We start from the raw sequence: 18,614 nt of genomic DNA, 5'->3' as shown, positions 1-18,614 counted from the left end.
ACGTGAGCATCTTCATTACTGCATCTGTTTGCGGTCACCACCTAACCTAGCAGCTGTCATCACTGTTTTGCCGCTACCTTGGAGTATTCCTTCCAAAACCAACCATACTACTGAGTTATTCTTTCCATGTTCTACACCATGCTTCCCTTATTTTGCTAAAATGCCACTGAAGCCTACCGTCGATGTTAGTGGCAACGCGCTCAATCGTCGTCTTCAACGAAACCCGAGCCGCCACAACTATGTAGAGTCATTGACAGTATCCTTTACTTAGAAGTGCAATCTATAGCCATTTGATCTATCATGGGTGGTCAAGACTATACCTCAATGTATCCCTTCTTTAATTCAAGTCGATGCTTACATGGCATGTCAAATCAAGTTAGCACCATATCATTCTCCTTAATCTAGTCAACAAAGTCTAGTCTTCCCTACACTTCTTGAACCTTATGTAATGATATTGTCAAGCCTGACACAATGATTGCGCAATAAAGTGTTTTCCCATAGGAAGATAATTCTGGTAAACCAGTCTTTTCTTTTCAGCCTAATCCGTCCCCCGAATGCTCATTCTCTTTCACCTTAACTCCAATTTAGATGACTCTTGTATCTAATTTTTTTCTAAAATCATAAATTATCCAACCATAGTATTTTTAAAGTGTTTTGATAATGTTTGGTATGTTGTTTTTAGTGTTTCATTTGTGTTGTTTGTTGGTAGTTTTCGTGATTATTCGATAGCATTCTGGAATCATTTAAGGGACATCAAGACCAAGGTTTCGACAACATTGAGTAGCATTAGGTAAAAGACAAGCGTACTTTTTGATCATATTGCTCCTATATTTTAAACTGTTTTGTTTTATAAAATTGCATGCAATGTCAATTTAATGGGTAGTCACCTATGTTATGGTTTGCCCTAGTTTTTCCTTTACATTCCTTAAAGCCTATGTGGTAGTTGATATGAATCTTTTGGATAGAATTGCTTAGTCATGTTGTCGGGAATATTGGGAAGTATCATATGCTTGACAAATGAACACATGTTACAATTATGGTTAATATGCTGATGAATTTGATATAGCAATATGGAACCTTAGGCCTTGAGCAAATGGGTGCTTATGGTTTGTCATGGTTATGTTGTTGGTTTAGTGTTTGCTTAAGTGACATAAGTAAGGACCGGTTCGTGGAGTGACAACCTAAGAAGGTTCCATACAAATACGAGACCGATATGGTTAGGCTTAGCTAATTAATTAGAGTTTTTTCAGTACTATGTGGGCCAGTTGGATGCACTATATACTGAAGGTTGTGTACCTAAGGAACAACAAGGCACAAGAGGGGGCTTCTAGGTTGGAAGCAAATTCCGTAAACCCTAGCGATGAAATTTGGAGTGATGGTGATACATAGTGAGAAGATTCTTTGTAAATGCTTCGTAGTGATCTCCTGCCAACACACCATTGGTAGTGTGTATAGTGCTTGGCCAACACTGCAACATGGAAACTTTAGTTACCTGCTTGCAGATCATGACTTGTGGGGAAGTTGTACAATCTCTACTGAGTGTAAAATCTGATATATCAGTCATACTTACGGTCATGAGAGACTTGGATCCTCACATGATTAGTTAGTTATGATTATGGATACAATTTGTTTATGGTTTGGTGATACTGGTGGTACAAGGTGATAGGGTTTACATGATAGGCAACCTTGGGTGTTGATTTATAGTTGGATTAATTGGGTTACTTTCACATAATAATTGCTTAATACTTTTGAGTCCAAATATCTTTTCTTTAATCGTATTTATACAAATGAACCTTTGTTTTAGCCTTTCATTGTTACTTGCATATCATTATTTTCCTCTACGTTTGTTGAGCACGTCATGTGTTCACACTTGCTATTTTCCCTATGACATGCGACATGTGTAAGTAACTAACTGATCATGTGAAAGGAACCCAAAATCTAAAGTCCTTAGGAATTCCTTCGTGAAGGAAACTATGAAGTGAAACCGTTAGAACACTAAAGGGAACTAAAATCTCTTCACGAAGGGAATATGTTGAAGACTATCAAGATGAGGTTGTGATGTTCTCCTTATATGTGTTAGACATCCTGGGTACACATAAGTTGCATCTGGTTTTGTCTGCTAAAACAAGGTGTGACAGATAAGAATTCTCTGTTTAGAATTTGATCACACATCTTGATGTTGACAAGAAATCTTGGGCTAAGTATTTGCATGCCAAAGGAGCAAGAGACAGTCTAGTACCAATGTGGTGCAATAGTCCTCTAATGGCAAGTTCAAAAGGAAAAATGGCAAGGTCAAACAAACCTCCAACTTCAAGAAGAAGAAGATGAATAAAGATGATAAACCTTGTTTCGTGTGCAGCAAGGTTGGACATTAGGCTAAAGATTGTCAACACCGAAGAGGAAAAAAGGTTAATTGAGGAAAGAATTGAAAGTCTATCAATGTAACCATTGGCAACACTGGAGATGGAACTATTGCGTATGGTAATTTACCTATTGTTCTTTTAGTGAGTTAGTCTACTAGTTGGTGGATTGGTACTGGGACTAATGTACACGCGTGTGCCAATATTTTAATGTTCTATTCTTATAAGGTCGCTCGGGATTCTTTCATCCGAATGGGAAATGAGCCACATGCTTCTATTCATGGTGTTGGTATAGTAAATCTGAAGTTTACTTCAGCATAAATCATGCAGCTGAAGAACATACATCATGTCTCTTCAATAAATAAGAATCTAGTTAGTAGTTCTCTTCTCTGTAGAGATGGGTTTAAGGCGGTGTTTGAGTTTAATAAAGTAGTTGTGTCAAAGCATGGACTTATTATCGGTAAAGGCTATGAGTGTGGATGTTTGTTCTGCTTTTCTGTTTCTGATTTCTGCAATAAAGTTGTGAACCATATTTTTGTGGCAATATTAATGGAGATGAGGCTAGCATTTGTCTTTCATGATTATGTCATATAAATTTTGGTTGTATGTCTTGGCTTTCCAGATTGATTTTAATTCCAAACTTTTTCATTGTCAAAGATTGTAAGTGCCAAAGCTATGTGCAATCTAAGCAACCTCGTAAACCTCACAAGGCAGCCGAGGAGAGAGATTTGGTATCATTAGAGCTCATACATTCAAATCTATGTGAAATAAATGGTGTGTTGATGAAGGGTGGAAAAAGATATTTCATGACTTTAATGATGTGTCTAGATTATGTTATGTATATATATTGAAAATAAAAGATAAGGCTCTAGACTACTTTAAAATGTATATGGCAATAGTTGATAATCCATTGGGAAAAAAATCAAAAGACTTAGGTCGGATAGTGGTGGAGAGTATTTCTCTAGTGACTTCGACTTATTCATGAGAAAATGTCTCCCTATTCGCCACAATTAAATGGGGTTGCTGAAAAAAAGAACCGCTCCCTAATTGACTTGTTTAATATCATGTTAGACACTGTGGGATTATCTAGGACATGGTGGGGGGAGACCTTGTTGACCTCGTGTTATGATCTAAATAGAATTCCTACTAACACTAAGAAATCTGAATATCGATGCTGATAGGTTATCGTCACGGTATAACGATATCTTTTTCAGAGAATAATAATAGTGATGTATTTTTCACGTCACACGCTTTGTCACAGAATCTGCATCATAGAATTTATTTAGTGATGAAGTCCATAAAATCATCATGGAACGTCTTACATTTTATGACGATTATAATATTGGCGTGGAAGAGATGCTATTCAGTGAAATTTTTATTTGTCATGCAATGTGAGATTGAACATCATTATTGGCTCATGTTTCATCACTAAAATTCCCAATGACACTGCTTGTCCATGATGAAAAAAAGAGAAATCATCATACATCTCAGAAGAAAATTTGTAATATAGAAAAACATTACAAAACAATTTGAAAATTTGAATCATCTCATTATAACAAGTCACAAAATCTTTTACAAAAATATAGACAACACAAGTCAAATTGTCTCCAGCATAGGTGCAAAATATAAGCATGTCCACATCTTGACATGCATGCAGTCATCACAGACTTCAAAAGGTAGCTTATACCTTGTTATACTGAAAACATGATTACATGAACCATGTATTCATCAAAGACTTCAAAAGCTACCTTGTACCATGTACTATTAGAAAGAAGATTAACCTGAACCTATATTTGATGACTAGCTCATGACGCGCAAAAGAATCGCATCTGTTCTCTATTGCTTGCCTATAAGAAGTGCCATCTGGTCTTCAAGCTCTCTTATGTGTGCAATAAAGTATTGACTTTCAGATAGATTTTTATCGCCTCTTACTTCCATCCCTCCTTCATTTGAGTGACATCGAAATATAGTGAGCAGATCACACACTTTATATTCCATAATTGCTTAATACATATTAACACAGAATATGTTATTAATTGCAAATAAAAGAGTCTGAAGCTATACATGAAAAGTGTAATTGATCTTATCATTATAGTCAACTATTTTCTTCCAATGTTTTCCTATATGAACAAGAAAAGGGACAACTCAAAACATCATGTTAATATAATCTGACCAAAGAGAAATTGAAATTCAGAAATTGCAGCATAGGAACCCGAACAATAATGCATGTGCACCACTAGTAATTCCAGTATAGGTCTAGACTCTACGGAATATTTCTATGCTTCACATAGCTTATAGAAACAAATATCCTTCATCCACTAGAAGGATATAAACTCTCTACAAAATGGTTCAATTTTACTATTAGTCATTCTATTTTGACATGACATGCTTAGTCTACGAACATAAGCAACTCATTCATTCGGTGCACCACCGCTTATAATTTTAACTTGGGAAATAAGCTTATGAACCATGTTATCATAAAAAGTTGAAGACTGCATCTTCAGCCTCTGCGAGAGCTACACTCTAGATGTTAGAATGATGTGGGCAGCGATCCACAACTAATGAGCTTATGACCTTTCATAGAAAATGGATTTTTCAATAAGCATAAAAAATACAAAGAGAAACGCAATACCTGAGAACTATGAGGATTATACCTATGCATTATGAGGAATCAAAAGGCTCTCCTTTCCTTTAGACAACTTCGAGCCATCCATGCTTATCTTTTAGCTCCAAGAAAATAGAGAGGAAAAATCAATTTGAGAACCAAATCGTGTTAGAAATAGTTAAAGGGGCTACATCGTCTTGTTCCCCCACTAATATACCTCTCACTTTGCCACTTTAATCACTAATCAAACAAGAAATCAGCACCTTGACAACTACACAACAATTTCAGCACCCAATTCCAAAGCCAAATGAATTGAGCCTAATTGTTTGCGCAACATCTACCATTCTTGGGAGCCATAGGATAATAGCTATTGGATACTCTAATAAGCTACTATCCAATATACTCTCTTCACAAGGGATTATAGAGCACAACTCTATGAACAAAAATGAAATTAGGAACCACAAGATGTGGAAACTCAATCTTCTGGACATGACAACCGGAGGCGAGGTAGGTGGAGTGGGAGGAGCTAGTGCCATTGACATGGGAAGTAGGGAAACGAACAACAGGAGACCATAAAACAAATTAGAAGAGCTAGAGCAGGGGGTTTAGGGTTTAGGAGGTACCCGTGCTATCAGGGGTAAATCCCTTACAGTGATTCCGGGGTATGCTGGATAGTAGACGCGTGGACGATGTTTTAGGAATCGGATGTGTGTGTGTGTGTTCGAAGAACAAGGGGACACGAGGAGTTATATAGGGTCGGACCTCCCGGAGGATAATAACCCTACGTCCTGTGTGTGTTATAAAAGATCTTAGTTGAATTACAATGATGTCTTTTTCCTGGCCTCTGCCTCCTCCTCCTCGTCCCCTTATATATAGCAGGGAGGAGGAGAATCTACATGTGGTTCCAAACAGAAGACCTCTGCTCATCCTAATATTTAACCCAAACCATCATTACAGAGGACCAGGTATGCCCACTTGCTCTGAGGGTCCCATGCAACTTGTGCCATGCGCCGCCATCTGTCCTGCAAAGTTCCGCCCCACAACAATTAATGCTACGGGAAGTCCTTTTGCGCTGACTTCATCAACTTGCCTGGTCGGGCTGCTGATGGCGCTCCATCCGTCGTGCGTCACTATGCCGACCAGCAAAGTTCTATCCCGCAGTATTTAATGCTACGGTACGGAACAATACCTTTCTCCGCCGACCCTGTCCACTTGCCTGGTTGGGCTGCCAACAACGTTCCATCCGTCGTGCGTCACCGTGCCGATCAGCAAAGTTCTATCCTGCATCATTTTAATGCTACGGGACGAGACAATATCCAACTGCGTCATCCATGATTTCATCCACTGAGTGCAAGCGCTTGGGGAAAAAAAACACTCGACTGATTTATCAGAAAAAACACTCTGGACAAGTTGCGTCAAATCTGGCCCTGCGACCAATGGGACTGATCAAATTATCTCAAAAATAATATAATATAAAAAATAAATTCCAAAAAACAAAAAATTAAACCAGACGACACATAACCTAAACTTGGAACACCCAACCCCAAGCTCAAACACACGAACATATGGCCCTTCCAATGGGCGATAGGAGGAGCGCCACGTCAATCTAACCACACTGGTATGCCACATCAACATATCACCCGTTGGAAGTACATTTCACCCTTCCGGTGGGTGACAAAAGAATATTCTGGTATTTTTCAAACGTTGGCTTATTTTCCTAAAATTTGAAAAATAAAAATAAAAAAATTCAGGAAGTTCGGCCGAATTCCCAGACCATCACCACGGATGGCTGAGGATTCGGCCCATCGAAATAGGCCCTTGCATGCAAATCTCTAGTGGAATCTGTGCTGTCCCCTGCACAAAGCCCAAACCAGCCCACCCAGCCACGCCCACGGTCCCCACCACCGCCCGCTTGCCTGCCCTCTGCGCGGGAAGCCGTTGTCTGTTGGCGCCAAATTTTCCCGCCACTCCCACCCGCCGCCGCCGCCTCCCTCTTAACGCAACCACGCCGCTCCAATCCCACCCCCGCCTCTCCCCTCCACCCAGAAACCCTAGCTAGTTCCTCACCGCTACCCACTCCAGCTCTGCCCCGCGCCCGGCGCCACCCCCGGACCTTCCAGAACCTTCTCACCCAGCGGCGGAATGGTAGGCGCGCCCTCATATATTTCCTCCTTCGCGAGGAGCGGCTCAAGATCTGACCTCCGTTCGCTCCGGTTGGGTGCTTTCTTGCAGGATGACTCGGAGAACAACGCGCCGTCCACGCCGGGTTCCCCGGGTTTCAGCACGGACCGGCTGCCGCTCAATAACACCACCAGCCACGGCGCCACCGACCCGTCCTCCTACTCCGACGACGACGGCGAGGCAGAGGTCGACCCCCACGTGCTCCCCGAAGACGACGACCCTGCCGCCGCCGCGGCCCCCGACGAGGAGGACGAGGAGGGGGAGGATCTCTACAACGACAACTACCTCGAGTAAGCGAATGCATAACGTTACAGGGGATTGGGATTTTTTTCCGGGATCTGATCTGATGTGATTTGGGGGTTTCGAGTGGTTGACAAATTGAGGCCGTGTGATCTGGTAAATTGGGAATTCATTGGCTAATGGGGGTGTTTTTTCGTATTCGGGCTGGGGATCTGGGGTTTTAGTCTCTGTGGTCATGATTGGTCTCAGGGTAGGCAAATTGTGGCATTCAGATGTGACGAAATGGTTAATTACTGGAATGAAGCTTTTGTTTATTGTGTCACAGATGCTGTTATGTTAGACAACCGTGTAGCAAAAATTAGTGATGAGTTTTCCAGTGGACTATGTAGGGATGGAGGCTAGCAAAACCTAGCCTACTGAGACATGTTATTGTGAGACGTTTGCTAACCTTTTTCGTTGGATCAGTAGAAATAAGCTAAAAACATAATCAATCATTTCTAAATTTGCTCATTGAAGTGGCTTGTGTGAGATAGCATACTGATAGCAAAATTAACTGATCATATTTGTACATGTATATGGTATGTAAATTTCCGTTTTGTGGGTCTATCCCAATTCTGTGAATTTGGGCTTGCACAGCCTGGTACAAAGATCAGTGCTTGGTTGTTAAAATTTTATCAGGAAGGCTTGTTCTTTTTAGTTTTTACCATGACTGTTCATGAATATCCAATGACTGCAGCTGACACAAACCCATTATATAGATGTGCTTGCTAACTCTATTGGTTTTGAACTTATGATTAATAATCATTCCTCTTTTTTCTCTCGTTTGTAGTGATTACCGAAGATTGGATGAGCATGACCAGTATGAGTCAGTTGATTTAAATGACTCGTTGGAGGATGAAAGAAACCTCGATGAAATCATGGCTGATCGAAGGGCTGCAGAAGCGGAGCTTGATGCAAGAGATGTGAGGACCGGTGCAGCTGCTGACCGGAAATTGCCACGGATGCTGGATGATCAGGGTAAGGGCGTTGAAGAAAGTTCTAGGTTCTCTGGGATATTAAATGGCATTGTTTTTAAATTTACACTCTTGATTAAACTACTGCTGCTTGCATATTAGAAATGGTTACTTGAGGTGAAAGATGCTTTGTCAATGAATCTTTGGTCTCCGTCATCCAGTTGCATCTGCCTCTTTTGCACGTGGTTTTAAGTTTGACTGAACCACATTATTTGGTAGTTTGACAGGCAGGTTATTTCTTCTCTGTTAAAATCTCAATCTACAGCATCACATTTTGTACTCAATATCGAGTTGTATACTTCCATTTGTCACTTGTTGTAACATTATATTTTATGTTGGAACTGTGAGTGGGTTAGTTGTATAGAAAGTTTTAACAGCTGTGCTCTGGTTCATGTCAACATAGTGGGCATGCAATGGATATCAGCAACGAATCTTTGTTTTGCAGCACTAATGAATTATGTCTGGATAATCGTTTGAGAACTGATGGTTTTAGAATCTTCTTATAAAAGGTCGTCTGTTTGCCTTGGGAGTAAAGTTTTGTAATGCATATTAGAAACAAAGGCCAGCATTTAGATGTCAGTTACTAAATTCAACCAATTTCTTTCCATGGTGCAGATACAGATGAGGATATGAATTTCAGGCACCCTAAGAGGCACAGGGCTAGCTTTAGACCACCTAGTGGAACAAGAACACCAAGAAGTGATGACGATGGTGATGGTGCCACACCTAGTTCACCTGGAAGATCTCAGCGTGGAATGTATTCTGGTGGTGATGTGCCTATGACTGACCAGACTGATGATGACCCATACGAGGTATTGGCATATTAATTTTGAATTAGGTTAAGATGTTGATTTAGACTTTCAATTGGTTCTGTTACCGATTGAATAGGAAGCCTCAGGTTCTGAATCTCTAGATGGTTGTTCGGCCCTCAAATGACCATCTTTTTTTCTGCAGGATGAATTTGATGAAGAAGATGAGATGAACATGTACCGTGTGCAAGGTACACTTAGAGAATGGGTCACAAGAGATGAAGTCCGTCGCTTCATTGCAAAGAAATTTAAAGAGTTCCTTCTAACATATGTAAGCCCAAAGAATGAACAAGGAGAGTTTGAGTATGTTCGACTTATTAACGAGATGGTTTTAGGTACAATTTGCTCCACGCTTTTCCAGTTCAAATGAAAAAGTGCTGCAAGTTTTAGTTGCTAGAGTCAAATGCTTATCTAACCTTTGTTTACGTCTTTTGCAGCTAACAAGTGTAGCTTAGAAATAGACTACAAGCAGTTCATTTATATACATCCAAACATTGCCATCTGGTTGGCTGATGCACCTCAATCAGTGCTAGAAGTTATGGAGGAAGTTTCCAAAAATGTTGTTTTTGATCTCCACAAGAATTATAGGAACATCCACCAGAAGATCTATGTCCGAATAACCAACCTTCCTGTCTATGATCAGATACGCAATATCAGGTAAGGAACATATTATCCTTAGAATGTATTTCTTAGCACTCAGATTAATCTTGCATCTGCTTATGTCCTTGCCTTTGGTCAGGCAAATCCATCTGAACACAATGATTCGAATTGGTGGTGTTGTTACTCGACGATCTGGTGTATTCCCTCAGTTGCAGCAGGTGAAGTATGACTGTAGCAAATGTGGAACTGTCCTGGGCCCTTTCTTCCAGAACTCTTACACTGAAGTGAAGGTTGGATCATGCCCTGAATGCCAGTCCAAAGGACCATTCACAGTCAATGTTGAGCAGGCAAGTTACCTGAAACAACACTTTTTCACAGTTCTGTGTTTTTCTTATGTGATATTGATACAGCTTTTCTGCATATGGGCAATGATTTTGGTCATGATAATTGAATTAATTGGGTGTTTTTCAGTTCTAATAATCAAATTGTTTTTCATGCAGACTATATATAGGAACTACCAGAAACTCACTCTTCAGGAAAGCCCAGGAATTGTTCCTGCTGGCAGGCTTCCCAGATACAAGGAAGTGATACTTCTGAATGATCTGATTGACTGTGCTCGTCCAGGAGAGGAAATTGTAATTTTTCGCCACTTACCTTTTGTCGTTTAATACATATACTGTAGAAACCAGACTGATGTTCAGTTGCCACTTACCTTTTGTCGTTTAATACATATATTGTAGAAACCATACCGTGATGTTCACTACTTACCATTTTCAGGAGGTCACTGGGATATACACAAACAATTTTGACTTGTCTTTGAATACAAAGAATGGTTTCCCGGTTTTTGCCACAGTGGTGGAGGCAAACTATGTGGCAAAAAAGCAGGATCTATTCTCTGCGTACAAATTAACCGACGAGGATAAGGCAGAGATTGAGAAGTTGTCAAAGGATCCAAGGATTGGGGAAAGGGTTCGTTACTTAACTCTTCAATCTCTTGACGCAACTATGATTAGCTAATACACATTATCTGACTTAAGCACTTCAACCCTACAGATTGTCAAATCAATTGCACCATCCATATATGGCCACGAAGATATTAAGACCGCAATTGCACTAGCTATGTTTGGCGGACAAGAGAAGAATGTGAAGGGAAAACATCGCCTAAGAGGTGATATCAATGTCCTCCTCCTAGGTGATCCAGGCACTGCAAAATCACAGTTTCTAAAGTAAGGACGAAACAAATCATTTTTCATCAGTTTCTTCGGGACATGCCCATTAATTTGCCATCTTCTAGGTATGTTGAGAAAACAGGACACAGAGCAGTATATACAACTGGAAAAGGAGCCTCTGCTGTCGGGCTCACTGCTGCAGTTCACAAGGATCCAGTGACACGAGAATGGACACTTGAGGGAGGTGCGCTAGTTCTTGCTGATAGGGGCATATGCCTTATTGATGAATTTGACAAGATGAATGATCAAGATAGGTATGGCATAAACATTTGGATCTTCTGCACTATTAGCATAGATTTCCATCTTACTAAGATATAATTCTCTTCTTATTGTTCCAGGGTAAGTATTCATGAAGCCATGGAGCAACAAAGTATCAGTATATCAAAGGCAGGAATCGTCACATCTCTTCAAGCTCGATGCAGTGTTATTGCTGCAGCAAACCCAGTAGGAGGAAGGTAACTTCAGTCACTTGCATGCCATGTAATACCAGTGCCCAGTATTTAAGAAAGTTATTGATTGTTATCATCCTCACTTTAACAGATATGACTCATCAAAGACATTCACTCAGAATGTTGAATTGACGGATCCCATTATTTCACGTTTTGATATCCTTTGTGTGGTTAAGGTTCGGAGCTGATCTTCATGTGTGATATATTTGTCCAGTGATAGGTTGTCAGCCAATACTGAACTTTTCATTTTGAAATGCAGGATATTGTTGATCCGTTTACAGATGAAATGCTTGCAAGATTTGTTGTTGATAGCCATGCCAGATCACAACCCAAGGGGGCTAACCTTGAAGACAGGGTTGGAACCGATGTGGATGATGATCCACTGGCTGCTGCAAGACAAGCTGACCCAGATGTACATATCCTTGCTATTTCAACTGAAAGAAACTTTTACTCTGTGTTGTGGTTCTAACAGAATGCTCTATTGTCAGGTCCTTTCTCAAGACACGCTGAAGAAGTACATAACTTATGCTAAGCTGAATGTATTTCCAAAAATACATGATGCTGACCTGGACAAGATTAGCCACGTCTATGCTGAACTCCGACGCGAGTCCTCTGTAAGATATCCTCGTTCTTAGCCTTGTCTAGGGCTTCTTGTGAACTAAATTTCATAAGTGGTACCTTCGAAAACAAGAAAGTAAAGTAGTTTTTAACTGTTTTGTAGCATGGTCAAGGGGTCCCAATTGCAGTAAGGCATATAGAATCAATTATCCGAATGTCGGAGGCACATGCAAGGATGCATTTGAGGAGCTACGTGTCTCAGGAAGATGTTGACATGGCCATCCGTGTCTTGCTTGACTCTTTTATTTCAACTCAGAAATTCGGTGTACAGAAAGCACTCCAAAAGGTAAGTTTTTTAAATGCTCAACTATTATATGACCATAATATCATTCCAGTGCTGCATAAGTACATATATTTGATAATCAACTAAGTAAAAACTGTGGATCTGCTCCAACTGATCTAAGCTCCAAATGGTCAGTCTTGTCAGTAAATGACATTACTTGTGCGTTGTTTTTTAAGTCCTGTTACACATAGCTGATAGTGTGAGTTCAATAATGTGACCCTTTTTTTACTAATCAGTCTAGATTCTCTGGAACCAGCGAATATCTTGCAAATTTCAACATAAATTTCTGCTGTCTACAGAATTTCAGGAAGTACATGACATTTAAGAAGGATTACAACGAGTTGCTTTTGCTCCTCCTGCGCACACTGGTCAAGGATGCGCTGCACTTTGAAGAAATCATACAAGGATCAACTTCACGTCTCACACACGTTGAGGTCAAAGTAGAGGACCTGAAGAACAAGGTAGGACCCATCCATCCATGCTTCCATACCCATCCAAGCTGTAACCACCTCAATATCTGGATTCTAACTTGACACATCTGTCGACGCAGGCCCAAGAGTATGAAATCTATGACCTGAAGCCATTCTTCTCCAGCGCGCACTTCAGGGACAACAGCTTCGTCCTGGATGAAGGGCGTGGGATCATCAGGCATCCGCTGGCAGCATAATAACTGACCTACCTCCTGTCTACAACTAGCCTTTATCGCTAACAGCCCCGGGATGAACAGCCACAGCTGGCTCCTGGATGAAGAGGGATTATTAGATCACAGCTCCACTTGCAGCGTAAGCAAACAAGCGACAGGACCTGACCGCCTTACCAGGGTAGACTGGTGTGTTATTTAAGCGTATGTATGCCTTGCCGGCATTCAGGGGTGAGTGTGCCGTGTGAATTGATCTGTGTTAACCTAACATCGACGATTCTGAAGCATTTTGAAGTGTTCAAACTTTTGTACTCTGTACTGACTGCTTCTCTGTGTGTCATGTCGAGTTGGTCCTCGTGGGAACATTGGTGGTACCCTATTATCGAGATGCTTTCCTTTGATGTAATGACCTTGTCTTCTTATATAGAAAAACCTTTGTATGTGTTCTTTAGGGACAATTGCATATTTGCCCTCTTTACGCTTCATGTATGGTTGACGAGATAGGGGAATTAGGTTTACCAGGTAAGGAATTGGTTTACCAAAAGTACTAGTAGAGCAAGGAATTAGAGTCTACTCATGCCAGGTCATGATTCTTGGCAGGCATGTTCCAATTACCGGCCATGGACTAGTATTAGAAGTATGAGGCTGTGCCGTATCTGCGGCTTCTGAGCATGCGAACGCTAACCTCCTTTCCTTGCCCCGTGCGATTTGTTTTGCATGGTTTAGATGAAGCCTTCCTTTCATTTACTACCAGCAGCTCGATGGCATATCAATCCACAGCATGCTTGAGAGAGAACAATCAAACTTTGTGTGGCAGTAAACAGGAATAAAGTGTCCTTTGCCCAGGGTTAGTTCACCTCATAATTTGTAGTGTTCTTGTTAGCAGTGCAGGCCTGCATGATGCTTCTCTTGCCTATATAAGCATGATGATGTCTTCATTCCATCGTTGTCCACCACAAGTGATTGCCTTTGTATGTTTGATGTAGTGTATGATTAATTAGGATACATCTTTAGAGGGTTGCAAAGTTGTGAGGTTCGTTGGTTTCAGTTGTACCCTACCCTTCTTGTTGTAGAATGCTATGAGAAATCATTCTTCACTTAAACATTAAATTTAGTAAAACCTAATATAAAAGAAGCTATGCTCCTTCTATGCGTAGACTGAGCATCGTAGGTTGGTAGAAATAACTAATTTTTATATGAGAATTATTATCATGGAAAATGAAGTTAATGAACGCTTATAAACTGAAAGACATGCTTTGTGGTGGGCCTACAGGCAGTTGCACCCTGAGCTACTCATCAGCTAAATGTGAAACACTATGCCCTCCCCAAAAATACAATGTAGATATGCCTTTGTCATTACCAAATAAAGCCCAAAACACGAGAACTATTATGCACAAAATAAACCATTTTAATAAACTCTAAACTACCATATAAATATAGGTCTGCACTAATTATAACCAAACATACCTTGTCGTCTACTGGTTTCCTGATTGCATGTGGACAAGTGCTGAGCCTCCCTTGCTACTTCGACATCAACTATGCCCTTCTTATAGAGTCGTTTAGATGTGCATATCGATCATAGAGATGGAGAAAAAGGAGGGAGGATGAAAGCATGTGTAATCAATTTCTAATGTTTACTTCTATCAAGGGTTTTCCCCTAACAATATGTCCGTAAGAATAACAACGTTGTCTTCATGATTCAAGAATCGAACAGGAGACGAGGCACACACGATGTGTACTGGTTCGGACCCCTAATTGGAGTAATATCTTACGTCCAGTGTGGTTGATGATGTATATGTATTTACTTGAGTATAAGCAATATGTTTAGATCTATTACAAGAAGTAGATAGGATCTAAATTAGACTAATGAGGAAATCGCCGAGTATCTCATATGGCCCTAGTGCTTGCATCAAGTTGCAAATGAGTTGTGCTTCTCTGGGAAAAATGGAGAGCCTCCCTTCGGGGGTCTAGGTCCTCGCCTTATATAGGGGTCTTGTACCTCCTCCTATCTCGCCGTGGTTGATAGAGAGTCCTTTATCTTGTCCAAAAAAAAGATCAAATAAAATCCAGCTGAGATACTAGTTGTTCTTTAGTTGGGTAACCAATCGAGACTTTCCTAGTATGCGCCTTCTGGATCTCCGGGAGTATCAGGTACCACAGATTCAGTTTCGTAATATCCGGAGTTGTTAAACGTGCACACATCATACCTTATCTGTATATGGTATACTCTTTATGCATATATACCTCATAGTTAGATATTCGATAGTAGCTCCCTAACTCTGTTCGAGAGAAAGGGTTTCTGTAATTTCTCACTCAAGTACTGCCAAGCCTAAGCCTGGTCGAATAAGGTGGTTCAGGCTTGCAGATGAGAGAATCGAGTAAGAATGGATCCTATTTCGAGTATCGAGTTGAAACACAATTGGGTCCAGTGCCTTGCTATTAACCGCACTCGAAGCTAAAGAAAAGACTAAATGCTCGATTAGTCAACACTCGATTCCATGTAGAGTTAAAAAACCTTTCAAAATTTGAACTGATGGGTATAGGCGCATTCAATGTGTGCAGAGACCACTCCATCCCGAAGACTAAGACCAATTGAGTCACATTTTCATGTTCTAATTGAACACTATGTCACTGTTCAAAATATCAGAGTTGTGCACGCAGAGACATCAAAAACAACAAAAACTAGTGCAAACATGTAATAACATCTCGAAAATATTCTACCATAGTTAGGGCAGTTAAACCAACTCTCATACGAGCTCCTGGCGGTTCATTCGTTTGGCCATAGACTAGAGCTAGCTTTGATTCCTCAATATTTTTTTCATTAATTACTCTAGATCCTTCATTTCCATCTAAAGGAAAAAGGCTTAATAAGATGAGTGGGGAAGAAAAAGTATAGCATTCATTCCGAACTGATTCTAAGAATCGCTATTAGATAGGATCCTCACGCCTCAGTAGCCCATACTGGCCAATTCGGGAACGCCTACTAAAAGGTTGTTTGGATTTACGAAAAGGTTGTTTGAAGTTATGAAAAGGTTGCAACTATTATATCTATTTGCACAAATACCTCTATGGTTTCCGATCGTTAATATATAAATTCCGATAAGCATGTCTTGGGTTGACACGCAAATAGGATCTCCAATGGATCTTTTGTCTCATGGTAGCCTGCTCCAGTCCCCTTACGAAACTTTCATTTTTCGGTTAGCCATACACTTCACATGTTTCTAGAGATTCACATGGCATCATCAAATGATACAAGTCTTGGATAAGAATCTAGAACGCACTAGAACGCCCTTGTTGACGATTCTTTACCGCAACAGATTTTAACTTACCCTCTATTTTTGTTCCTTTAGTAGGCTTAGTATTTCCGGCAATTGCAATGGCTTCTTTATTTCTTTATGTACAGAAAGATAAGATTGTCTAGCCCTGTTATCAGACATTGCAGGCTTAGCATCTATTTTGCGTATATCGCTCCACCACACCGAGAAGAGGTATGTGTACCTCCAGCAATAACAAGAATGGAACCATAGGCTGTAAAGATAAAAAATTTAGTCTAGTTGACTACTTAATCCCTTCCTATCTTATCCTTCCTTTGCACCCGACTCAAAAAATACCATATCTGCCTTTTCAGAAAAATGAATATCTCCCAAAAAAATGAGAAAGCTAATGAATCTTAAACCCATCGATAAAAGAAAAAAGGATAAATACTAGGGTTGGGAAATAAAAGAGGGTTTGGGGATAGAGGGACTTGAACCCTCATGACTAGCACCCGTGCTAAGTACTCTGGTTTGGGGCTTTAGCAGGTTTATTGATAGAAATTAATCATTTATTCCCAGATGCTTTGTCATTCCTTTTTTTTTCTCAAGGGAGCTTATTATGCAATGAACATAATTGATCTTATTGCAAAATCAATGTCTTACTTCATGGATTCGAGAGAACAATAGCCTGACAAATAGTTGGTTCGGTCTGATTCAGGTGACAATTCAGGTGCCTAATCAAATAGAACCCCTATTGATTTGATAGCTTCTAAGGTAAATATCCAAAAAGAATTGGTTGAAGCAAAGCTAGCTCTCAAACAAGCTAGGATATGAGTCAAGGCTGTCAAATGGATTCCCCCATCCAATCTCTATTGACAGCAATCTATGCTTCAAAGTAGTATATATTTTGTATATCAAAGTCCTAGATAGGAAACTAGAGTAGGCACAGATCCCTCACAAAAGGCAAAATGTATATGAAAAAAAGATTTATTGAACTTTCGCTTCTTGTACCAATTTTTCCTGGCACATTACTAAATCTGTCGGTGCTAGATCGTGCACCTTTTCTTATTTATCTTTATCCAAAAATAAAAAATATTCTAAAGTGCAGCCGGATAGATCCAATCTATTCTTGAAATAGACAACTCGCACCCCTTCCACGTGTGATTTCTGTGTAATGTATGCCTAAGGGCATGGTTGAAGTAATACTTGTATGCACCAAAAACCTTGGGTTCCATGGGGTAAATCCATTAAAAAGGGAAAATTTAATGGAGGGAGCAGGTACAGTTGGTGGGGAACTTGCTTTAGGAAAAAAACATTTTAGTAGCTTATATGCCTTGGGAGGGTTACAATTTTGAAGACGCAGTACTAATTAGCGAATGCCTACTCATGGATTTAGCAGGAAGTTCAAAAGGTTGACCTATTTGGGAATCTCCGGATCTATGCTTATTTTCAACTCCCCAAAGCATTTCGTCGCTTGCTACGCCCTTCCTTGTCTCTGGGTGCCTAGGTATCCACCGCAAGCCTTTCCTCTTTTGAACCTCGCCATTAACATTAAGGCTATGTCATCCTAAGGTGCTACTGAATGGAAGGATCTTATCAACATCCATGAATATGAAATCATAGATTGAACTGCCAAATTGGAAAAATTTAGTGCTATCATAGTATCTGCTAGGTTCATGGGCTGGAGATAAGCGGACTTGAACTGCTGACATCCTTCACAGGGTAAACCACCCTGACTGGTTCTACTATAGAGGCCAACGATAGGCAATAACCCCCCCCCCCCTCTATTTTGCGTATATCGCTCCACCACACCAAGAAGAGGTATGTGTACCTCCAGCAATAACAAGAATGGAACCATAGGCTCCTATGCTGGGAGCATTTCAGGATATAGGTCTAACCACCTCAACTCCCCGTTTCTTGCATGCTATAGTTCTTTTAGTCTCTCGACGACGGGAATGGGAGATGACCGGTAAGCCAGATGCTTCGTGAACCATTGGTATCAGGTTTCAATTCCATTTTTCCTGGGTCAAATTTGCTCACGTGCCCATCATAGGAGGGCGAAAGAGCAGCCCGCTGGAAGTGCTTGGACTGGTGGTTTCCTTATCATCGGGTGGTCAAACCAAAGTCAACATCCAAATGAAGAAATGGCAACAGAGACTTACATGTAATAAGATTCGGGGACCGAGAAGTGGATTGTTGGAACTGGATTGGAACTCCAAACAGCTCAAGATTCGAGGGTTTCCGTTATAGCCAAACACGAGGGATACGATCAAAATCCAACAATCGATGGAATTACACCAGACGCTCGTGCCAAAACATTGACTTAGTGATGA

General features: G+C 40.5%; 1 protein-coding gene across 1 annotated transcript; it reads left to right on the top strand.

The window, feature by feature from the left end:
* The first annotated feature begins 6,959 nt into the window (after nt 1-6,959).
* On the top strand, nt 6,960-13,467 carry LOC133900823 (DNA replication licensing factor MCM2-like). Its single transcript, XM_062342075.1, has 18 exons — nt 6,960-7,110; nt 7,198-7,436; nt 8,216-8,403; nt 9,015-9,211; nt 9,354-9,543; nt 9,646-9,865; nt 9,948-10,155; nt 10,309-10,443; nt 10,586-10,777; nt 10,862-11,034; nt 11,103-11,291; nt 11,376-11,492; nt 11,578-11,662; nt 11,746-11,898; nt 11,975-12,100; nt 12,208-12,390; nt 12,687-12,848; nt 12,938-13,467. The coding sequence occupies exons 1-18, from the start codon at nt 7,108-7,110 to the stop codon at nt 13,052-13,054; spliced, it is 2,877 nt and encodes a 958-aa protein (XP_062198059.1). The 5' UTR covers nt 6,960-7,107; the 3' UTR covers nt 13,055-13,467.
* Nucleotides 13,468-18,614: the final 5,147 nt, after the last annotated feature.

The sequence above is a fragment of the Phragmites australis genome, chromosome 19 (genome assembly GCF_958298935.1).
Source record: "Phragmites australis chromosome 19, lpPhrAust1.1, whole genome shotgun sequence".
Lineage (NCBI taxonomy): Eukaryota > Viridiplantae > Streptophyta > Magnoliopsida > Poales > Poaceae > Phragmites > Phragmites australis.
Note: the sequence above shows the minus strand (reverse complement) of the source record. Positions and strands in the feature narration are given on the sequence as shown.